The sequence below is a fragment of the Pezoporus flaviventris genome, unplaced genomic scaffold, assembly GCF_033815535.1.
Source record: "Pezoporus flaviventris isolate CSIRO_AGI_PZ_B2104156 unplaced genomic scaffold, CSIRO_AGI_Pfla_v1 ptg000007l, whole genome shotgun sequence".
NCBI classification, from domain to species: domain Eukaryota; kingdom Metazoa; phylum Chordata; class Aves; order Psittaciformes; family Psittacidae; genus Pezoporus; species Pezoporus flaviventris.
This window is the reverse complement of record NW_026892555.1, coordinates 12,388,107-12,413,585: the sequence shown is the minus strand read 5'-3', so window position 1 is coordinate 12,413,585 and position 25,479 is coordinate 12,388,107. Positions and strand designations below refer to the sequence as shown.

At 42.7% G+C, this 25,479-nt stretch overlaps 1 protein-coding gene across 1 annotated transcript in view; it reads right to left on the bottom strand.

The window, feature by feature from the left end:
* Nucleotides 1–25,479, bottom strand: part of SNTB1 (syntrophin beta 1) — a 114,430-nt gene that overhangs the window by 22,297 nt on the left and 66,654 nt on the right. Inside the window, exon 3 of the mRNA XM_061447795.1 lies at nucleotides 18,153–18,360. Within this exon, the coding sequence (XP_061303779.1) occupies nucleotides 18,153–18,360 (208 nt within the window). The remainder of the gene's footprint in view (nucleotides 1–18,152; nucleotides 18,361–25,479) is intronic.

The window sequence follows — 25,479 nt, the reverse complement described above, 5'->3', positions numbered from 1 at the left end:
TCAGGAGAGAAAGCTCAGAGCTAAAGGATAACTGCAGTTTGTCACTGGCCCTGTGATTTCCTGGAGAGCTGTCACCACTACCTATCTGCTACATGAAGAAATGCACACACATCTCTAACGCTGCAAAAATAACCGACAAGGCAGCTTTAATTGGAAACCAGTATTACCAGCTCTAGTCAGCCACAGCTCCCTTGAGGATGTCAAGTGGGGCTTGAAAATCAGTCTGAGGTTTGCTTGGTATTTAAAATACATTTTTAATTCCTGCTGATACATCAAGCCTTTTCACTTTGCTGGCATTCTGTAGTTTCACGATTTAGTCTGTGGCTAGGAACCTACAATAAAATCAGGAGCTCAGTTTTCATAAAACCTCTTCATTTTAGAAGGCAGTAATAGAAGAACTCTCCCTTGAGTAGTCAAGCTATGAGGTTTGGACCTATGATCAGGATGCCACTTCTCAAGAGGCATCACTTTCCCAGACCTGATACTGCTTATATTACAAGATCTGACAAGATCACAGCCTAGGGGTTTATGGCAATAACTCTTTTAATTAATCTACTATCTACAACAAAAAATGGAGCAAAATTGAAGGGCATGTGTTAACAGAAACTATGAATATTCAACAGAGCCATACAAGGAAGACAAACATAAAGAACCTTCTACTTGGCAGTTATCTATGCTGAGCTTTAAATTGGCCACACAGGACAAATGGATTTAGTGCTGTGCCATGTTATTTCATCTAGATTACTAAAAGATACACAGCGAGGTCCATCAATCTACAGACCCAAATATCCTACAAATATCAGCAAATTACATACTATAAGCTATGCAATTTTGAAAGTTAATGCTGTTTACCTGGTTCTAATTCTCAGTGTTTCATATTTTTGCAATAATCACAGCATTTAACTACCCATAGGACAATTCTACTGAGAAATGAACATTCCTCTAGAAAAAAAAATCTTGGGAGGAATAAAGCTAATTTCCAAAGCTGTATAAAGAGATTGCATGCTACAGGTTATCTCCCTGGGGCCAGGGTGGGAAACTAACTTTTGAGATGCAAGAATTATCCCTGAAATACATAACTGAATAAAATAAAGAACTTCCTGGTAATGGCATATGAGTTTTAAATCTCTTAACAATCACATCACATATCCAAAGAGAAATGATTTTTGGCACGAGAGATACACAGTCTCATGAACCGATTTCCTCAATGGAAGACTCTTCCCTGCTGTGGGCTAATAAATCACCCCAGGCAGCAAGTGCCAGCAATTTACAGTAAGAACTGGCTGAGGGTCACATGAACATCATAGAGCTGCTATGCTTCCGCAGCTACAAGACAGTGAAAACCCCAAACATGTATGAGGACAAACATGTATGAATATTACAAAGTGACAACACCTAATTCTACTCTCGGTGTTAGAAATCTGTTTGTACTGAAGTCACTGGGAAATTTTACATATTATTTCTTCTGGTTTTATTCCTACTATGGAGACAAATCTTTGTCTTTTCATTGGGATCTCTTTTGTAGTTTGCACTGACCTAAACATCTTAAATATACTGATATAAAAAATCTTAAGTACCTCAGTTGAGTGACACCAGTATAAAAATGCAAAAAGAAAAGTGAAAACTATGTACTTCATTAACATATATTAGTCGTATACTAATATTCACATGACCCGTTTTAGAAGTATAGTAAATGGGATTGGATTGGATATCATACCAGCAGTTTCACACCAAAATTTCTGGGTTTTTAAATACCATGCTTTTTTATTTCCTTAGCCATATGGAAATCAGTCAGGCACAATTAACTATTTGTCAGAAAACAATCTATTAATTAACACCATTCTGTGCGAATGGGCTGAAAATCATGATCTTTGCTTGCCAAAAAGCTTCCATTTCTGCCTCATGTTTGTTCTCGGAACTAAACTTAGCTACAGATACGCTGCTTGACATAACTGACCAAGGCAAAAAAGAACAACTGCTGCCAAGGTTTTTCAGAACCAGCAGCCAGTGAGATTTTCTAAAGATAGGTAGGAGGTCAGAAGGGCTTCACCTCTGCGTCTCCTAAAATTCTTTACTGACAGATCTTTGATTAAACTGGGCAGAAATAGACTAAATCCCAATTAAAACATTCATATTTGTGGCAGGGCTTGAAAGAGCAAAGAAAGTGAGGGCGTAGAGTAAGTTATAGCCTTTTCTAGGTTTAACCTTAAAAATACAGGATCTAACTTCAATTATATTTATGCCCATCCAATTCTACTAATGTCAATGGATTTACTCTTAAATTATGCCACGGTAGCTATTATCACATTGTCATGCATATAACCAGCACCCCTTTAAAATCACTATTTATCAAAAAGTACATCCTCAGACAGCATGCATCCTCAGATAACTCAGCTAAAATCACAGGAAGGGGCAGTCAGTGACTGGGAATGCCAGAGGAGAACTGCAGAGTGATAGAAGGGGAAGGGAAAGAGGAGGTCTGGAGCAAACCTCATTTGCTGTTATCTACATGTGCACATAACCTTCACTGCTGCTCAATCCTGGGCACTAAACTGACACAAGAGAACATGGTGGCTATTTGCGTCCCTAGTAGAAAAGCAGTCTGTGATCTGTGTTGCCCCTGAGACTGGGGGTCCTACATTTCATTTCTCAGAAGGGCAGCCTGCAATGCTGCTGTTTCCCAAACCCCTTTGCAAGTCCAGGCAGGGCTACAGGTGCGTAACCAGTATCAGTTAGTGGTTGCTCCTTGTGACTGCTTTTCTGTTCACTCACTTGGATGTGATCCTGTAACCACAGCCCATTCCTTCTGCTTGCGCTTGCAGGCAGCTGTTCCAAATTATTTGAAGGGTCTAGAGACTGAAGTTTTACTTGACATGTCCAGGCTAATCGAAACTGCTGATGTACATGACCTTTGATACGCGCAAACAGCACCTCTGTCCAATCTGAAGGGAAAGAAGACTAAGAAGCTAAAATTCCTCTCTTTGAGGTCTCCTTGCAGCTGTGAAGAATTACTCTCAGAGGGTTCTGAAAAGTTCAGACGATCTGATCTTACTCTTGCCAACAGGGGATATTTCAACACCTTCCAGACCACACAATTTGTACACGTGTCTGTGCCCAACAGTCTCCACATCTCATCAATGGGCTGCTCCTGCCAGTGTCACTTTCCCTCAGGCTCCAGTTGTTCAGTTTCATCTCCCAATCTGTTCAAGTGCTGTCCCACTCTTTCCTTCTCTCAAGGTCTATTCAGCTTTCTGCACTTGGCTATTTGGCTTATGTCTCACAGGAACAAACATCACAGCAGAGACACAACGTCTAATGTGGGGTTCCATGTTTCCTCCTTCCTTTACTTTGCCCACTAAGATGGTTTGGAGTTTGGTGCAGGGTCTGCTCCTATTGGTACTATTTATGCTTCAATCTCACACCATGGCATTCCAGGTTTGGCTAGGCCCTCATATATTAACATAATTATTAATAATATTGATTATTAGTTAATACTATGTTAGCAACCACAACAGCCACCACCGGAATCACTGCTGCTCTCTTCCTCATTTCAAACTCTAGCAACAACAAAGCAAGATCCCAACAGTAAATCAGTTCATCCTCAACAACCAACTTTCCCCATAGAGCACAAAAGCAGGGGCCCTCAAGACGTCACATAAAAGGTTTTCACATTTCCCCCACAGCCATGCTCCTCTTTACAATACTTCCAGCTTCTTCCATCTCTTCCAGTTGTCTTTGCCTTGTTAAAACCTGAGTACAGTTTTGGGAGAGAAAATTTAAACCTCTGTTTTGGAAGTTTAGGTGTGAGAAAATTACCGTATTCTTTAACTGTATGATTCAGGGATCCAAACAACAAGGCAATAATAAGCATTTTTCAAGTGGAATGAACACGTGTATGTTTAAAGTTCTAAGCCTTTCCCCCTTGAAGTACCCTACAGAAAGCCTCATGGAATGACATGAGGCCAGATACAAGACCATAAACCACTTCTTTTCATAGTAATGTACAAGCCTTTCATTCCATAAACAAATAGCTAATAGCAGGCTTCTCCTCAAAGTGAACTTTTTAGAGCCATTTCCATAAACACCACTGATATTTCCAGTATGAAGCACAAAAAAGCAGCTATATCCATACTACACATCGACAGCCTACTCTGGCCGATGCCTGCAACTATTTTCAGCACAAGATCAACAAATGAATGTCAGCACAGCAGCATCTGCTCAGCAGAAATGCATAAATAAAAAAAGCCCCAACAGTAACACGATGTGTTCACACAGTTCCAGGAATCGTCACTGTGGCTAACAGCCGTTAGCATCTAGTGATTAAAACCCAGGTGCTTCCTTCCAGCAGGGCTACTGTTACCGTCTGAGCACCTGGAGCTCCTGGAATCCAAATAACATCTGAGAAAACCTTTAGTAAGTCCATTTGTCTTCAGTAGCAATGTCACTACATTGGGAGCAGTAGGTTCAAACCCCACCTCAGGGTCCCCTGCTGATGTACACGTAAAGAAACAGCCCCTTTGGCTCCAGAGCCCCTTTTTGTACCCTGGCTATTGAACAGAAGCATTATACAAGCCAATACAAAGGAGGGTGTATAAATCCCTATACTTAAAAAAGTATTCCAGGTTTTCCATCTAGATCTGTGAGGTGGTCCTCAACAGTCTATCAGTTGTAGCTGGAAGAATGGGTGTGCTTTTGCTGAAGTTGCTGACCAGATAGCTCACCCTTCACCAGAGCGTGCCATCTAATTGCTACCATTTTTAGCAATTTCTTCTCATCCCTATCTCCTATAAGTTTAATTTCTATTGCTTGCTATACTTATGACTCTACTGATGCTTTCTTTTCTGAAAAAAGACTAAGCTGTTATAAGAGAAGAATACTCGATGTCACTATTAGACCAGGAAAAATGTGGGACATTTCAGCAAGAGCAGCTCTAAATCAGACTGCTGACTTTTCCATGGATTCTATTGTGTGGTTATTACTAAGGACAGTATACCACATCTCTGTTTCAGAATTGCATTATTTCTGTGTGCTGTGCTAGCGCTGGAAAAAATCCAATGTCATTCCAACAGGTTCTGTCGTGAGGTCACGTGGGATACACCAGGACCCATTTCCTCTACCCCTTGGTATATCCGATAGGATATGTCCCAAATGAGGCCACTTCTTTCATGTCCACCCTTTCCAGGCCTTTGTAATGCTGCCTGTATGGGGAACTCTACCTGAAACCATACAAGGATGGGGCAGTTTATCACATATCTAGAGAACGTTGCTCTTCCAGAAGATCCCGTTTTGGATTGTTCTACCCACTGACCCTACCCATTGACCCCTTTCTCACCCTATCCTTTTCAGGCTGTTTTTCCTATCTTGCATCAGAAGTCTCATGTGAACACTAAAGATTACATCTCTATGTACTTTGGGTTTTTCCATCTGATTTCCCTGAATTTTCTGTTTGAAACAGTTAACAGTCCTTCATCCTTATTGATCAGCTTTCATTGCACAAAGAGAACATAAAACTGTGTATGACTTGCAGAAATGACATTTATTCCATCCCTATTTCTCTGTTCCCTGCAGCTGATTATTTAGGGCTTACATTAAAACTGGAAATGTTGCTTTCTATGTAGTCATTGAGCAACCATTTCTTTCTTTCCTAATCCTTCAAGTGAGGAAAACAGCCAGGAGAAGGATATTGTGCATATTGGGATTTCTGCCCATCTCTCCATTGGGATGATTAGCAAAATACTGTGTCTCCCTAAATTTACAATTGTAAAATGAGATCAGAATCTGGCCCTTCAATGGAAGTGTGCTTTAGGAAGTGATCAGGCACAGCTGCTTTTAAAATCAGTGATGCTGCCTGTTTGTGATAATTCAACAATAGGTCTTAAGAATTTTACTTATGAGGACAGAACTTTGCTGAAGTATTGCTAAATAATGTACCTACTCATCAAAAAAAACATAGCAATGCTCCCAAATTCCTTGCAATGCCACGATAATTATTAGATGGTAATCGCTGACAAGGTTAAATCTAATGTTATTCAATGGCTGTTCCCCAAAGTAGATTCCCTTTTGGTAGTAAAATCATTATCTTACTGTTTAAACATTCAGGCTTTCCTCTCTATTTCACAGTTCATAAAGCACCTTTATAGTGTTAAGATTATTTTTTTTCCTGAACAGACAGAAGACAGTTTGTTTTTTAATGCTTTGATTAAATTCTACATCCCACAAGCAGTGAACCTGTGATACTGCTCTACTGTTTTTAATTGTCTTCTTCTATTAAGATGCCAGCACTGTATTTCTTTCCTGCAGCCCCAGCACGATTCTGCTCCGTGCATGGCATTAGCGCTGTCAGGTCTCAGGTTAATGTGTATACCGTGCAACTCATTAGCTGCACATTACTACCAGAGCCAAAAATCAACATGATTGATCCAACAATATGTTTGGGCTTGGGACTGAGACTCAAATGAGGTCTCACCAAAAGCAAAGGTCAGCAACTTGGCACAAATTTTGCTGTGCACAGAGAAAGCTTTTCTTCCAAACTATTCATCAGGGAAGGTACAAATGACAACTAACATGGGCCTCATTAAAAACGAGAAGAGAAAACCCCTTGGAGAGGGCCAGGAGGCTTCCTCACTATCATTTTTTTTTATTATTCATTCCTTTCCTAAAGCTTTTATTTACATTGCAGTAAAAGCAATGTAGAACTTAAAGGTAGCTGTGGGGCTTGGGGTTTAGGAGACTTGTTAGACTAATTAGCATGATGCACACTATCAATTACTGCCCAGTTAAGCAGAGAGGATACCTCTGCAGGCAGAAATAAATCTTCAGAACTGAAGGATGTGGAGGAAAGGAATGAAAGGATTTCTTTTTCATCAGCACTAGTATTTCTTTTAGTTAAAACTCCAGTGTCAAAACATTTCCCATCTCAAAATAACTAAAATTAAACAGACACTAGTTTAGGAGTGGGAGAGAAAAGAAGGATGATACAAGAAACCTTTTCAATCATGGATTTGTTTCAAGTACAGCTCTTACAAGGATTTCAGTCATAACTCAAGCACACTTGTCACAGTCAGGCCCTAGAATCAGTACTTCAAAATACGCTATTTTACATATGGTATCATCATGTTCTTTCTTCCTCAGTAACCAGGGTGTTGAAAATGCTATTGATACAACAATTAGTCTGTACGAGAAATACTTCCCCACAGTCTCCAGAGTTGCTGTGTTGCAATATAATTGTCTAATGGCACATTTTTGTAAGGGCTGTCATGGTATTATGGGTGTAATTTTATCTTCACAGGCTACAATAATAAGGTAAAAGGCTGGCGTTAATAGCCTTAGGAACCTATTGCATAAACAGAGGTTGAGGATTTAAATTGGACTGGATTTGCAGAGCCTGCTTTGAGTGACTGTCTTGCTACAGTGAAAATTCTAACACATATTACTTTTCTCTCTCCACTGTGCTTTTGTTTAAACTCTATTCTCCTAAAGGTCAACCCCTCTTTCCAACAGAGAACACAGCTTCTCCTCAAGGTATTTTTAGAAAAATCTGTTTATTTTTTCTCTGTTAACAGTTGTTTGGCAAAAAACAGGATACAAGGCATGTATCGCTTCTGCTTGTACCAGCACTGATACTTTGCTCTTCCGCAACACCCCTCAAACATTAACCAGGTCATCTGCCCTAAAAGCACTTGTGAGCAGAGACAACGCACCTCTGATTGCAAGCTGAGTGGGCAAGCAGGATGGGGCAACACTGTACAAAAAGATAGGGAAAACCCCAAATGTTTTCATCTAAATTAGGGCATTTTTACTAGGAATGCCTCCACTTTTGCCAGAAGTATTCTCTTTGGGAATCAGTTGAGGGTTCTAGGGGGAAAAGGGCTGCAGGGCAGAGAGAAGAGGGTGTTTTTTATGGCCTATTCTGCTGCTTTCTAATCTATTTATTCATGCCACTAATCAAAAAGCTGAAATGGCAGTACTGTTGTGCTTTAACACTTCTCCCCCACCCTGATGACTGGGGTGAGAGGAATTCATTCCCCTGAAGGTGATTTTTAACTTCAGGAGACAAAACCAGAAAATGAGAACAAGGTAACTTTGAACAGAGAAAACACAGCTCGATGGTGTTTGGCAAATGCGGGCTTTTCTAAGGTAGACAATCCCTTTCCTTTCAAACTTATGTGCAGCCAGTAAGCAGAAAAATGCAGACAAATGAGGAAACAGACACGGTGCAAGGGTGTAGCTCTTGTAAAACCCTGTCCTTCTCAGCAGTGATCATGCCACAGTGATGTGTACTCAGGGCAGATCAGCCCCAGAGATGCAAGAATAAGCCCGCTTGTCCCGTACAACTGAAGTGGGATCTAAGGACTGGAGGGCAAGCTGGGTGTCCACAGCACTGCTTGAGTCAGTGTGGTCAATGAGGTTGATGCACAGGGCTTTCCTATTGCTCAGTCTGCATTTGCCTTGCTTTTTGTTTCAGATGAGTTTGCTCCAAAGCACTGCCTTAACTGCAGCTTCCCCACCTGGGATAACTACTCCACAGCATCTCCAAATGCCCAGCGGTGGTTGGGGAAGGAGCTCATGCCAACATGCTCGTCTGCTTTCTCCCATCCTGCCTCCTACAGCTGGCCAAGAACAAGCACTCACCTTTCTTACCCCACCAACTGCTGATACCCTACTTGCACCAGCAGAAGGAGGCAGAAACACATAGGGGCAGGAGGAGAACATTTGTTTTGGTGCTACAGTAGTTAAAATAATTGGGAAGGACACCTGTTGCTTCCCCCTGTCAGCATGGCTGGATATGGGTTCAGCAGAGGTCTCTGTTTCCTTATGCAACATGTATTTTATGAGGACAGGCTTATGCTGCATTTAAATCATATTTGAAAACCAAGGAGCATCGCTGTCTCCAATTCCATCACTGTCTAGCTTGCAGCATTTACTATCAGAGGCTGAGAGAAAAAAGGAGGCCTTTCACCTGCTTCTGATGGAAGGGGATCAAAGCCTTCCTACACATCATACCTGCATCTTTCCTGGCTTTGTTCCAACTGAACTTGACTGCAAATATGTTCAAATACTGGCTTTCAAACCTGCAAAGCCACAAAAGGTAAACTGACCCGGCACATGTGTGACAGGAGATGGACCCTTTGGACAGATCCAACTGTAGCTGTCAAGGCAAAAGATGGAGAGGCCCAACATCCTGAAAATTCAGAGAGATCTGTGAAGAAAAACCCTCAACTTCCAAAAGTCATTGCTTGTCCAACCCAGCCCCACCAAGCCAAGCAGCAGTTCAGGTTTGGTTATGTCGAAGAAAGAGTTAAGCATCCATGCTGTGCAAAGTCATCAGTGCTCAGGATCATGCCAGGACGTGCTCTCACAGCCAGCACCACACCACAGCGGAGGAACTGAGAGGAACAGCTCCCACACCCCAGGAGGCAGTGAGCACACTCTGTTTCCTTTCAGCATCCTCTCCTACTTCCAAGCTACAACCCATCATTTCCCCTCTCAAACTCTGCTCTGGGTCTGTTGGTGAGACATCTGCAGAAGTCCCTCTTGCAGCAGAGCCATGGGCCACCACATGTCCCCCCTTGCCCAAAGAGGCTTGGCTGCCAGAGCAGGAATCATGTCTCCAGGCTCACAATTCCCCCTGATGCAGGATGGGAGAAGTTAAATAAAACTCCATGGTGGGGTGACATTAACAAGGAACTTTCTTGTTGTTCTTGGGGTTCATAGGAACAGTGACAGCAATATGCTATATTTTACGGCAAAAGTTATGTCAGTTTTAAGGATGGTTAGATCAAACCTGAGGCAGAGTGGGCAGGATGTGATTACCACTGCTGGGATCCGGCCAGAACTCAGACAGCCCTCGTGGGAAGGGCGAGGGGACACACAGGGCCCTGGTTTACACTTCAGCTCCATTTCTGCAAGAATAATTTGACACCTGAAGGCTACCACAGGCCCGGTGGTACTCACTCACTCACTGTGCTCCGTAATTACCCGATAGAGGGGTTTTCCTTCACTACAACAACCAAACTGTGCTGCAGAAATACAGACTTTCAAGCTCAGGTGCTTCGTGCATTTACCATCAGACGCCTGTAATTTTTCATGATTTATATACACTTATTCTTCTTTCCAATCCCTTTGCACTGAGCACTTCTGCCTGACTTTGATTTATCACTTGCTCAGTTCCCAGTGGCATGGGCAGAAATAGCATGTGTGTTACAGATAAAGACTGGCAAAGCCTTTAAAACAGTATGGTGAATGAAACGGCTGTTTTCAGCCTGAGTCTTCATTAACAGACCCATTTACTAAAGGCACCTACAGCAAGAAAAGAACGATGTTACTGCTGATAAAAGTGGCCTGTGAAGGAACCTCGCTGAAGCTGGGAGAGGAAATTACTCTTCATGCTATTTCAGGTTTACGTCTTTCCTAAGAACAGGCTGATCGTTATCCCAGATAATGAAGACTGTTAATGTAATTAAGAGCTCTGTTGTGGTGTTTCACAAAGCAAACAAATAAGTTCCAGAATTAATAAGCTGCAAGGTTAAGTGACACAGGGCAAAAGCAGGACTCCTCAGTCGGATGTAAGTGTTCCACAGCGAGTAATTAGGTGGGATTTAAAAAGCACAATTTCTAATTTAGGACACTCAGAAGATTTGCCGATTTGGGGGATGTGTAATCTCCAGAAGGTCAGATCAATTTTAAGATTATGACCAGCTGTGTATTGTCAATATGAGAAATTGCATCTTTCTCTAACCACTCATATCAGGAGGCCAGGACCAAATTGCCTTGCTCTTCTTCCGGGCATTACAGATGGGTAGTACTTCCAACCATAACTAAATAATTAGTAAAGAAAACAGAGTGAAAGAAAAGAACAAAAAAGCCCTGCAGAGACTAGTAATTGCAAAGGAGATCACACTACAGGAATGTAAATTTCTTGCAAAGAAATTAGGCATTTGACCAGTAGTTTACTTAGCAAACACCATGTTTCTACCAGGTTATTTATCTGGTTAAACCATACCCAGATTTCCACTGGGGGTTAAGACGCATTACAACCCAAAGCTTGCTGCAGCTTCAGCCTAAACATGCACAGGTATTTTCCAGGGCTAGAAGAAAGACACAGGAATTCATATAACCCAGTTTTTACTCCTGAACATGCCGCTGGTTCAGATTGTGCAGCCTGATGAGGCAGCTAGCCCAGAGAAAGAATTACACACTGCCTAAGGCAGCCCTTTTTCATAGAATCATGGAATAGTTAGGATTGGAAAGGACCTTGCCTAGTTCCAACCCCCCTGCCATGGGCAGGGACACCTCACACTAAACCATGTCACCCAAGGCTCTGTCTAACCTGGCCTTGAACACCACCAGGGATAGAGCATTCACAACTTCCCTGGGCAACCCATTCCAGTGCCTCACCACCCTCACAGGAAAGAACTGCTTCCTTATGTCTAATCTAAACTTACCCTTGTTTAAGTTTGAACCTGTTACTCCTTGTCCTATCACTACAGTCCCCAATGAAGAGTCCCTCTCCAGCATCCCTATAGGCCCCCTTCAGTTACTGGAAGGCTGCTATGAGGTCTCCACGCAGCCTTCTCTTCTCCAAGCTGAACAGCCCCAGCTTTCTCAGCCTATCTTCATACAGGAGGTGCTCCAGTCCCCCCTGATCATCCTCGTGGCCCTCCTCTGGACTTGTTCCAACAGTTCCATGTCCTTTTTATGTTGAGGACACCAGAACTGCACACAACACTCCAAGTGAGGTCTCAATAAGAGCAAAGTAGAGGGGCAGAATCACCTCCTTTGACCTGCTGGTCACGCTCCTTTTGATGCAGCCCAGGATACAGTTGGCTTTCTGGGCTGCGAGCACACACTGAAGCCAGTTCTTGTTCATCTTCTCATCAACCAACACCCCCAAGTCCTTCTCCACAGGGCTGCTCTGAATCTCTTCTTTGCCCAACCTGTAGCTGTGCCTGGGATTGCTCCGACCCAGGTGTAGGACCTTGCACTTGGCATGGTTAAACTTCATGAGGTTGGCATCAGCCCACCTCACAAGCGTGTCGAGGTCCCTCTGGATGGCATTCCTTCCCTCCAGCGTATCAGCCGAACCACACAGCTTGGTGTCATCGGCAAACTTGCTGAGGGCGCCCTCGCTTTGTTGCTGACAAAGATGTTGAACAGGATCAGTCCCAACACCCAAAGAGGGACACCACTTGTTACCTGTCTCCAGTTGACATTAAGCAACTCTCTGCATGTGCCCATCCAGCCAGTTCTTTATCCACCGAGTGGTCCATCCATCAAATTGATGTCTCTCCAATTTAGAGAAAAGGATGTCATGTGGGACAGTGTTGCACGCTTTGCACAAGTCCAGGTAGAGGACATCAACTGCTCTACTCCTGTTCTGTAGCCCCACCATAGAAGGCCACCAAATTGGTCAGGGAGGATTTCCCCTTAGTGAAACCATGTTGGCTGTCACCAACCACCTCGTTGTTTTTTATGTTCCTTAGCATGGTTTCCAGGAGAATTTGCTCCATAATCCTGCCAGGCACCAAGGTTTCCCAGTCCCTTTCCCCTTGCCACAGGCTGTTGCTACTTCTCTTGTACTGGGACTTGCATTTCTCATAAAACCTACAGAAAACTAACGCTACCCCACTGAAAGCAATGAGTTTTCTACCAGCGTAACTATCTGATCTGGCTCAGGGTCAGGCAAGAACTGCCACCACTGCAATGAAGAGCTGGGAGAGCTAAGGGGGGTGGCAGCAGCCCCAGTCATGGACATGACTGTGTGAGGGTTTTTAAAATGCTGCCTAGCAGCTGCTGTGCTTCAGGGGAAGGTGCTTAAAATCAGATATTCACAATGTTAAATAAGGGCAAAATGTTCTAACTACGTGATGGGCTGGTGGTTTTCATGTGCCAAGACATTTTAAGCTTGCCTTTGCAATTTGGAAATGACATAAAATTTTAAAACTCAAGCTTCTCTCTGGTTCTTTGAAAACTCATTTGTCTGTGATGAGAATAACAATGCGTGTCTGTTGCTATTTGTTTTGCTAACCAGTGAACATACTTCCAAAGGAAATGGTAAAACAGAAATGTTTTCATTTCATACTGGGTAAAAAAAAAACAAAACACCTCAAATACACTGCCATGTTATTTGCCTACATCTTGTTTGGACAGCCTGCACGGCTCACAATCTTGCTGTTACCACTAACTCCTCTGAATTAGAGCAAGAGCAGGAAGATAAATATAATACTGCAATAACACCTCGATATCAAAGATCACTCTGCTGTGACATGCTCAGACTTCAGCTCTAACACCATGATATGGGTGTCTAAGGTTTGAGGAGACTGAACAGCCTGCAATATATTAGCACACTTTTCATTTGAGAGATAGTGTCAGAAGCATAAGAACAACCCCGATCCACTGTGCCGCTTTGGTTACTTCCCATCCTGTATCACGTGTTTTCTCCACTCTGATCCCCAGAGCAGATTTGTGGGACCAGTGACATGCTTGGCCTGCACAGGCATAGCAACGTGAACAGGAAACAAGTGCTGGGGTTGAGATCTGGTGAGAAAAGACTTTTCTGTAGCTTCAGATATTAACATTACAAAAGACAACTTACAGCAACTCCTATTTTTAAGTTTCTCAAAGGAGCTTTGAGATCATTTTAAGAAGCCTGTATTTACTGCCTGTAAGATATTTGACATCCAGAAAGGAGAACAGTCTCTGGCTGCCAAAGTGCTTTGTGTCTCCTCCAAGCCTACATCTGAAGTGTCACTGGCACAGTAAGGACAGGGAGAGACACACAGCTCAGAGTTTTTTATTGTTTCTTTTAACTGACCCAGCTACAAGCCTGGCACCCGGCTACAGCTTCACCTTCCCCTGAAACCAGTCATGCTTTTGCCTATGTGGCTGACTGCTGAACTGGCAAAAGCCACCTTTGCAAAACCGCTTTTGCCAGAACACCTTTCTGTGTTTGCATTAAAGAGGCAAAAACGCAGATAAAACTTTTGCCAACAATATGTCGGTCTACTTGAGCAGACATTACAAGTGATGAAATGAACTGCCATTTCCTTGGTGTTTCAGCTCTCCAGTGCAAGAGCAAAATGTGCTCCTCACAAAGGAACTCAGTGGTAGGTGGATAAACGTGAGGAGGAAAGCAGTGATGCCTGTTTCAGCTCCTCTGTAAGCCATGGGATGTGCAGAACTATTAAAAAGTGGGGAACATAGAGGTGGAAAAGTCATTTCTACAAGGACTGGAAGCATTCCTGGAAAGAAGAGTGACAATGAACATATACATGGAAAAGCTCCTCAGTCAGGATGACGTTACTAACTTCTGGTTTTTGTATTTGGTTACTAAAAGTATCTTTTTAGGGAGCATTAAAAAAATGAAAAGACCTGAAAAGATTAAAACCCTCATGTAGCTGTTCCCTCCAGCCCAGCATGCTTGTTAATCCCACAGGTCTTGCTGAAGTGAAAAGACAAATAGAAGAAAGAAAAGGGGATGAGGAGAGCACACACTTGCTAAACAGTACTTTACATTTCTCTTTGTTACAGAAAAGTTTTAGGATGCTGGTGACTAATACGTTTCCCTAATCTTTGACCAGCTTCAGAAACCCTTCCCATAAAGTCAAGGTCAGGACAAAGCTGGTGCTTTAATAAAAGAGGGAATATGGCACCTCTAATGATTGCTTCTGGCTGTTTTTCTCCTTACCTACAACGCCACAGTAAGCATTTGCTTTCTTAAAGTGATGCAGAGCTCTTTGCTTTACCTGCAAGTGGATCCTCCTTCCCCACCCCATGGCACAGCCAGGAACCTGATGGTGGATCTGTGAAATGGATGTGTCATGCTGAAGATGACAAATTTAGAGCTGCCTTCACAGAGAAGTTTGGTGAAGGGGTAAGAAGCCTGTTAGCATGCAATTGCTTAGTACCTTAGATAACCTACTATTTATCTTAATGTTACACACCTGAGGGAGGCTTTGCTAATGAATCTATTTTTGTATTACCATAAAGGTTGAAGTTTAAAGCTAAGTTTAGAGCAGAGACATATAAAAAATGCCAAACCAGGAAATAGCTTAATGAAAGCAGAGAGTAATCACAGCAAATTACAGTGAAATTTCTATGGGATTACATTTTGCATTCCCTAAACAAGCCGAGGAATTCATCTCCCTTAGCATCGCTCCGTTTTGCTGAGAACTCACTGTAAGGATGTGCTATGTAAGTACTGTAATGCAATGCCATAAAAGCCATCTTAAAACTTTCACTCTAAGTGAAAGAGAATTTACAGTGTCAGAGGAACAGCTCTGCAGACACCAAGGTTAGTGAAGAAGGAAGGGAGGAGGTGCTCCAGGTGCCAGAGCAAAGATTCCCCTGCAGCCCTTGGTGCAGCCCACGGTGAAGCAGGCTGTGCCCTGCAGCCTGTGAAGGTCCATGGTGGAGCAGATATCCACCTGCAGCCTGGGGAGGACCCCACAGTGGAGCAGGGAATCCCAAAGGAGGCTGTGACCCCATGTGAAGCCCACACTGGAGCAGTCTGATCCTGAAGGTTGCACACCAGGAAAGGGACCCATGCTGGAGCAGTTCATGAAGAACTGCAGCCTGTGGGAAGGACTCAAGTTGGGTAAGTCCATGGAGGACTGTCTGCTGTGGGAGGGACCCAATGCTGGAGCAGGGGAAGAGTGTGAGGAGTCCTCTCCTGAGGAGGAACGAGAGGCAGAGACAACGTGTGATGAACTGACTACAACCCCCATTTCCTTTCCCCATGCACTGCTGGGGGTGAGGAGGTAGAGAAAACTGGGAGTGAAGTTGAGTCCAGGAGGAAGACAGCAGTAAAACCAAATAAAAACACAATAAAACCAAACCCTGCTTTGGTCTTATTTCTCATTACCCTATTCTGGTTGGTAATAAATTAAATTGATTTCCCCAAGTTTATTCTGTTTTGCCCATGTCAGTAGCTGGTGAGTGATCTCCCCCTGCTCTTATCTCGACCCATCAGCCTTTTGTGATATTTTCTCTCCTCTGTCCAGCTGCAGAGGGGAAGTGACGAAGCTGCTCTGGTGGGCACCCAGTGTCCAACCAGGGTCAAACCCCCACTGGGTATATATGGAAGCACACAAGTATTCCGGGTGTGCTTCCAAAAAATCACTGCAAAAATTTAGCTTCTCCCCAATGGCAAACCCAGGTTTTGCACAAGAAACATCTAGGAACTACCTTGTCCTCACTGTGAACAACATCTCTAATATACATCTCTAAAAATATACACTTTGCATATATATAAGATATATACCTTCTTCTCCCAAACTGCAGTTTATATTTAACACAGGCTCTATAAACCAGTCGAGTAACAAAGGAAAAGCGATTTTGCATCGCTTTTTAACATATGTAGTGATCTTCTCCTCAACAGGCCTCCAACATGACAGGAACTTAGGAACTTTTGATCTCACTCATTACTATTGCACAGCTCTGAAGGGTTTGTTTAGTGAAAAAAAACATGCTGGCTTTTGGGAAACAATGTCACTGCAAATCTCTCAAGGCTAATTCTTGATGACAGCCACTGTAAATATACTGGAACATGCATAGAGCTGCAGCCTGGCTCTATTAAAGGCAACACAAGTTTCACCACTAAATTCAGCAGGACCTTGAACCAATCCATAATGAGTAACATGAAATAAGATCTCAGTTCATAAGGCAAAAAAAGGAGAAAGAAATGTGTGAACAGGATGTTGTGGATTAACTGCAAGGAGATGAAATACATAAAGCAGAAGTGTGCCATGTGTCTGCTTAAAATGACCTGTGAATATTTTACATATGAGCTCTGTATGATCTACAGAGCAGTTACTCTCTTTCAAAGGAGAGGATTTTGAATGGAAAAAGCCTCTTATATTCAGCTTTTCATGAGTTTATGGAAACAGATACAAAAGGGAAAGCAAGATTAAAGACCCCATGGCTACACAGTTTAACTGTTAATATTTACTTACCAATGCTTTGGTGTTTAAATCCCCAATTATTCCCCCCAGTTTTTACATTTTCTATGGCACCAAACCACAGAGCTGTGCTGTCCTCCCCACTCTGCAAACTTGGAGGGAGGGACATGAAAACATAAAGAAACTGCCTAAAAGGTTTTGCAATCTTTGCCTCACTACAAATGGTGTGGACTGACCCATATTTTGCTAAAACTTAATAGTGTGTCTTCTAAAAGAACAGTAGAAAGAAATACACCACCTGTATCTGTGGCTCCCATATTTTCCTCTACAAAATCCAAGAGAAAGCTAACATGTACAGTACTTTTTTCAGGGCAATCACAGCTTTCCACACCTGTGCTGGATGCAGAGGTTGAGATGGCAGCTGGAGAGGCAAAGATGCTATGAATGGCCACTCAGGCACTATGTGGATGTGAGATATTTCTAGGCACAGTCTTGATGTTGTTACCATAGCAAATCCACACTTACCAGTTGGTACAGTGCCTAAAACAAGGCACTGAGACTACCGATTTAACACCAGATCATCTCACACTATCACCATCCCTGTGCACTCAAGGATCAGCTTTCATCAGGTCAGTAGATCCCAAACTACTCTTGAACTGAACACCAGGTTTGCTCTGTGACATAAAATACTTTGAGACTCAAACTGTGCAAGACACAGGTTAAGAGCTGCAATTGCAAGCTCGGTCTTCTACAAAGCTCAGCTCAATGCAGGGTTACAATTAAAGAACAAGCTCCCAGGTGCAGTGGGCCACCACCTCATGCTCAACAATGCCCAGCTTCTGTGGCCAGGCACAACAGAGGTCTGGACCATGGACCAAGTAACTGGTTACTTCCCAGGCTGAGAGTAGGAAGGTGGCAACTCATGTACATGAACAGGAGACATAGCAGAGGAACTCAAGGCTGTTGTCAGTTCTTGTGACTTATGTCCCATTACTGAACTTGAATGATCATGAGAGGTTTGATCCCGCAGGAAAGCCTTTGCTAACTTGCATATAGAAGCAAAGACTCTGGGATATTTTCTAATTTTTTTTAAAAGAAACACAAAAATTGGCACCTTAAGAAAAGAAAGGCTCTCTTGGAAAGCAAACCCCAGAACCTCATTTACCCTCCACTTCCAGACAAGGCTGAATTCAGGAACAAAGAGAAAGAGGGAAAGAGCGAGCTTAGAAATTAAAATAAGAATGTTTTCATTACCTTTTCTGCAAGCCAGCCTAGATGCCTAATCTCTCGACTTCCAGCAATCCCTGTTTTACCCAGCTGGTCTCTGACCTCTGCAATCACCCTGGGGATGAGCTCATTGACACTGGAGTGGATGGCATTGAACCAGGCCTGGGCTGTAGCTGAATCCTTACTCCTGAGCACCACGGTGTGCTTGGCATCAGGTGAATGAACTTCAATAAGTCTAGAAAATGGGGGGAAAAACATTACGTTCACTTAGAGACTTTAAGGCAGCTAAATTTATTACCTTGCTCAATGTTAGCAGTGAGTTAAAAAGAAAGATACTGATACCAAGACCTAGCACTAAAAACTTACCTTTACCACACCTGAATAGAGGACCATTCTAACTGAAGCCAGGTCTGCACTGGCATTACGGTAAAATCCTTCAGAAGGGGATTTGCTGATGCAACCGCACATATAACATGTCCATAGGAGTTTCAAATAAAGACAAGAGGAGCATTCACCCCTTCACATTCACCAACATGGCAATCGCCCAGAACTGCATGGGAGATGACTGTGGAGAAGCCAGGGATAAGCTGCTGCCTTCTTTAGCTAGTTTCTCAATGTGCTTATTTTACATATGTAGAGCTAAATGAAAACCACCCTCATCCCAAATGGAGGAGTTTTCTTAGGATTGCACTGTGGTTTCAGTGACACCAGGATGCATCAAACAGAAGACCACCACAATTGGCCACCTCCAGGATTTACAAACATCCTCAGTGCTCCATTTAGATCCTGCTAAGAATGGCAGCAAGAAAGTGCTAACTGCAAATGTATGATTGCTGTTAGCAGGCATCTTTTACAGTTTTCCAAACTCCTATGGAGAGATATTTTTTTCCCCAAAATCATGCTTACTAGACCATCCTGTGGGCTTCAACCCCACCATTGTGGTTTGAAAAGGACAAGTGAACACAGTTTTCAGGAAAATGAATCCTGTCCATCATGGTTATGGGACTTGTGCCAACACCTCTGCTAATAACAACAAAAATGCTTTGAGAGGCAGCAGCAGCTATTTCAGCTCTGTTCTCAGTGAAGTTATAAGTTATTAGTGGGGCTTTATGTGCTCTTTATAGCTTGTGGGCCACTTTAACTTGAATATTTATTGAATAACCCACAAAGAAATACTCTGGTTTATCTTTATATAGCAATTTATAAACCAAGCCCTGCTCACTGCCCATCACTCAAGCCTGTATCACACTTGTGTTTTCTCATTACACACATACAGTGACTGCCCCTGAACATTAGCCACACAAATCTGACCTGGGATCTGAGCCTAAACACGTAGTTCTGTCCTGCGTATTGATGACCAGTCTCTGGGACACACAATGACGCCTTTCTGTAGCAGAAAAGTAATAGTTCAGTGGAATTTATTCAGGTTGAGGTTTGAACCAGTACTGTAATGCAAATATTTGTTATGCAATTACAAAATACTGCAATTTGGAGCTCAACTAACAATTAAAATGTTTTAACTAATTGGTTAAACCAGAGCAGAACCCAGAACACAGCGCAACTCAATCTGTGCAGCTCTCTGGGGCTCGGAGAGGGAGGACTGCTGCTCTCATGTTTGTCCATTCTGGGAAGGGGAGGTCTCCACGTAGACACTGCTCTAAAGATAGAAAAGGTCATGATTTTCCAAACTCAGCAGCTGAACTGCTCAGGGTTCTAAATCACTTCTGGATAGCTGAAAAAGTGGGTTGATTTTTCAGAAAGCACTGAGCCAACACAATAATGCATGTTTCCTCAGTAGAACTGCTGCAGCTCAGCACTGTCTGAAAATAAAAGCTATTTAGATGTTCCAGGATGTACTGAGGATTCAACTTCAGGTACCAAAAGAAAAATTCCTTAACAGATGACACCGGGCTGGTGAATGAGAAAACTGTGTTCATAGATAGGCATGTTCCCAATCACACACTTCTTTTCTGAACTGAGAGAAAAAGCTGTCCCTGATGGTTATGATTTGGCCATTTGCGTCCAGTGATCAGTACGATCATGTACAGCTACCACACCCAGGTCTGTCTTTCCATCAGAACCACTGCTCTTCCACTACCATAAGAACCCGAGTTCGAACTTACTCTTGTAGACAAGTATCAACAAACTATACAGACCTGGATTTTCAAAGTACATTGTGGTAATCAGTAAATATTGCTAACTGCTTACAGGACACTTCTTGGCTGAAGATGCTACAAGTAAGGTCAGTGACAGCTTTCCCATTTCGCCAGCAAAAAGGTGAAAAGGTACATTACCCAGCCAAAGCAGGGTAAAAATCAGGAGCAGCACTCAAAATTTCCTGCACTCTACCTCCCATTTTAATACTTCTTTTGACAACAAAAATTATTTGGATAGCACAGCAGTACTGCGCTGATTTTGAGAAATGTTAATGCACTGTATGGATTGTGTGAAACAACGCTCTTTACCGAGCCTGTGGTTTCTATAAGGGAAGTCCCACCTTCATAATCATTGTGTATGGTGCAGTAAACAAATCGCTGAACAAGGACTATAAAGACTCATAAGAATATGCCGCTTTTTCAACTGAAAAGGAACAGCAGAAAACTTGTGTATCTTTTTAAGTTACAGTTGTAGCACGCTTTGGTTTAAAAATACATTATCTAAAGCTGAAAGAGTTTCCAAATGCAACTCGCTTCCCTCCAATTTTGAAAATGCTTAAATTCTTACTTAAAGCAAGTGGATTAATTTACAAACAAGTATTCAGCTTTCATCAAAGCGTATTACCCTTGATTGTGGCTATTGAAGTATTCGGTATTCTGTCCCTTAAAATAATGAACATCTAGACAGCTCTTAACAATTCTGTTTTAGGGGTTCTAAACTATGCACATTCTAATACATACACATTCTACTGTGATATCTATGTATGTAGTCTAGCATATATAAGCATACACACATATGGAGCCATGCTTGCAAAAATACTCTTAAAATATCATCCCTTAGTGACTTCTAATGGGGCTATTTTGGAGACTGCTTGTTAGTCATCAAAGTTTGATGGGGATGCACTATCAACTGCAGAAAGCGTACCTCGTTCCTTGAGCTGAGTGACAGGAAGATTGGAAAATATGTATTACACTTCTCAAAAGTGAGCTCAAAATGGGAATAAATGCTGCTTTGACAGCCCTGAAATTGTTTCCTTTACCCATGGCACTGGTCCAGCCCAAGGAATATGTCTGTGAACATCACTGATGTGGAAGCTGCTAGGTAGGGCACCTTTCTAATTCATACCTTAAGGATGAAAGTCTAAATCCTCAACTGCCTGAACTCTGCTGCTGGCTACTGCTGTAAGATATGGGCACTAAACTATGCTTAAGAAACCAGGCTTGCAGATTTCCACTAAAGATCCAGGACTCCTGTCTCCTCAGTCAATTGTGATGAAGATACTAAACCAAACTTAAAATCTTCCTGGAAACCCATGGGCTCTGACTGCAATCAGATGCTGAAAGTGTTTTGTACCTATAAACCCTCCCCTTTTCTTCTTTCCAGCCTACAGTGCTTTGATTCACCAATCCATTTGGATGATGCTTTATGTGTAACAGCTGACTGATGGCATTTGCATATTTTTTGAAAAGCAAAAACAATACCAATGACCTTAATAAACTCCAACACTAAAGCACTTAAATGTTTCCAGCAGTCCAGACATTGTAGCTTTGATTTGCTCCTTGGCTAAACTGACCACTGCTTACTGACTTCTGTTTAGCTGCAGTTCAGTGATAAAGTTCCCTTAATTCCCCGCTGAATTGAAATATTTAGGGCAATGCCACAGCTGTGTTTATTCTCACACTCCACCACAGTTATGTAAATACTGCATATGGAGCTGTTTCTGATAAAGCCCATACCAACCCAAAGGAATTATATGTTAGCTCTAGATGGCTGCCAAGATGCACGGCATCTCTCCAGCTTGGCAATGCATATGAATGATATCACATTTTCTGAGAGATCATTTGGCAAACCTTATAATAAAAGAGTAATTTTCCCTCTCCTTCTCAAAGAGTCCCACTGAGACGCAGTGTTTCCAGCATCCCCTTCTCCACCCGCAGAACACGGGGTGACACAAAACCCAGCACCTCCCAATGCCATAACCTTGCATGTACGAGGCCAAAACTAGCTCCCCTTGCTTCATTATCCAGAATTTTTACTTTACAGAGGATCAGAAGAAGTTGAAAGCAAATGTTTGATAGAGCATACTCATTCCACATTTGATAAGGACTCTTTCTGTAGGAGTGTTCATTATCTAAGAAATACCTTTTATCAAATCTCTTGAAAGCACTTCTCCCACCAGCATTGGCTCAGGACCAAATCAGGCACTGATTTACACTTCATACCTCCTCCTGGGTCAGATTATGCATTCAGTGACTGATTAAAGTGTGGAGTAAATCCCTTGAAGTTAATGATAAGCTGGAGCCAGAGTTATTCAAGTTCATCGCGCTACTTTGATTTTACACCAGCATAGCCAGAAACAAAACACTCTGCCACAGGCTGCAAACTTAGAAAGGGATCAAGGGCCAAACTGCTTACTCCATCTCCTCTATCATTCTTTGCACATGAAACCACAGTAAGCAATTTTGTTGATTTCTGAGTGTAGAAACACAAGAGCCTTTCCAGGATAAGGGGGGGACTTCAAGGAACACAGAGATTGTATTTGAATTGTTGCAGGTTTTGTTATAAGTAAAAAACCTGTTTAGATCCTTTTTCAATTCTACATGCAGCATCAGGAGATGCACCAGGAATAAAATGCATTAAAATTAAACAATGGAAACCTAGGGTTTAGTCTGCAAGGAAAGTATTCCAGAGAGTCTGCTAGACTTGCAATGAATGCCACAGCATACACTGAAGAAGCATCTTCATTTGATACACCTAAATGGAGGTGAAACCAATTTTACCAAGTGGTAATCAAGTGGATTTTTTCTATATGAAAGGCTCTGAGCCCCCTCGCCATCACAAGGGTACCTGCTGTCTTAACTTACAGTGGTAAAAACACTACATACTCGTTTCCTGGGAGCTGGACTAGACACGTACAAACAGAGGGTGTATTTATCACTAATCAGCTGCCACAGTTGCATTCATTTCTATTTGACACCAGCTGGGCTTTAATAAAAGGGATACCAGTGGAGTTGCACTGCATGCAAGTAAGGAAAGGATCTGATTCTGTAACGGACTTGCTCACACTGCTGTGTGCCAATGCTGAGCAATTTGCAGAGCACATCACACTCTGCCTCCTTTGCCCAGAATAACTACAAAAGTAATTTCATAGTTTTTAAACGTCTGTGGTGTTTAGCAGCAGAACTCTTTCCCCTCATTGCCCCAAAGCCCTCTTATCTTTTTCTTGCTTGAATTTTTCTTTCCTGTTCTGGTTGCAATAGTCCTGAGTATTGGTAGCGCAGGAATACACAGTCCAGCCTTCTTCACAGTGGATTCAGCGCCTAACAGTGGCAAAAGTGCTGTTTCAAGGGGCAGTACGGTCAGCTACTTGGGGAAAAAAAACCCGAAAACAGAGGCATGGTAGGAATTGATTTAACCTTTAAAAGGTGCTGCCTGAAACTTTCAGACCAGAAGACGTAGCGACTGCTGGGGTCAATACATTGACCACAAAACCACGACGCAACTCTCACAGCATGTGGGGAAGTGTATTAATGCTAGGGAAAAGACCTATTGTTTTGGCAATACAAGAATATTGTTTTGGCAGCTGGAGCTGCATCTGGGCTAAGCAAAGAGCACCTAACTGTACCTGGTAACAGTGGTAAATGACCACTTCAGATTGAGGCGAGAGTGAAGAATCTCATGCTGCTGCGTAACCAAATCTCATGGGCTTGGAGAAGAATTAGATGTCCTCTGAGAAGGAACACCACAGTTGCTGTTGCTGGTAGGGAGTGCTGTAGTAAGACTCAGGGGAAAGAAGGGGGCATGATTCACAAGCATGGATGAAAACTAATTGGGAAATGGGACAAATGAGCAGGGCTGCTGATAGATGAGCTCTGTCTGGGGGATGAATTGTAATGGTAGAAAATCTTGCTGGAAGAGACAAACAGCAGCTCCATCTCATCTAGTAGTCTGTGTCTCAGTGTCTCATTATTTTATACACCTACTTTTTGGATTCCACAATCAAGAAATCCCAGGGATCACTGCTCAGCTGCCAAGTGAAGTAAAACAGAAGCCTGTTCAACAGCCACAATGTCAAAACCCCAAATTTCCTGTGGATCAGTTCCTGGTCTCTGAGTGCTGGGGATATAGCACTCACTAGCTGGGAGCCAACCTCCTGGAGACACTGCCAGCTTTTCAGGGATGGTGGGCATGGGTCACCTGCTGACACTTTCACTACTGGCAGCAAACTCATCTTCCCATTGAATAGACTGAGAGACTGAAGTAAAAGTTGTATGCAAGTGATGAGAAGAAGTAACAACTTCAGTGTAACTCTCCCCAATTCCTACTACAGGAAAATCAGAATTCCCATCAGCAGCAACATATACGAAAGCTAGATGTGACCACAAGGTACTAAAAGAGCAATGTCTGTTCATACAAAATAAGCACTAAAGCCCATCCTCAGTACCTACCAACACTGAGCGGGGCATCTATGATGGCAAACCACCCCAAGGAGCATGCTGTGGCTGTGGTTTTCAATGTGCTACTACACAAGTGATTACACAGCGTGCAGCTTCAAGTACACCAGCTGAAAACCTTGCTCGTTGATTAATGGCAGGTCAGGCCATCAGAGCTGTAAGACTGAAATCCAATTTGCAGACCTGCTGATAAGCAAGGGAAAGCCCAGCACTGAGCACAGGACAACAGCCAGGCAGGAAAAAGGGTCTTGAGGCTGTCACTGGCTCCATGCCATAACACTGTTAGACTGTGGGGACAAGGAGCATGGCAGTAAACTGAAACCCCTGCATATCAGCTTGCTTTGTTTGGCAAATCTCAAGGGTGTTAAAACTGCTCTCCAACATTATTTAGTGGCAGCTTGGATGTCAGCACATACATACCTTTACAGGCAGACACACATAAAACATGATTAACTGTTTGCCCTCCTCTGTCCTGCCCTGCAGCGCTCACAACTGCTCTTCCTTTCCCTTCAATCTGCCATATATTTCTTGAAGCATTTCTCTTTTCCCATCTCTTCAATGCTTTGATTTTTCTCCCTTTTTTCAAAAACCTTCACTAGTTAAATCTGCTGCAGTTTTCACTTCCACCAAGTACATCACTTCACGTTGTCAGTTGGCTTCTTTGCCCATCACTTTTTCTTAATTTGTTCTTCTCTATTCCCTCCATGCATTTCTCAAGGCAGTTTCTTCTTCTTGTTCCCTCT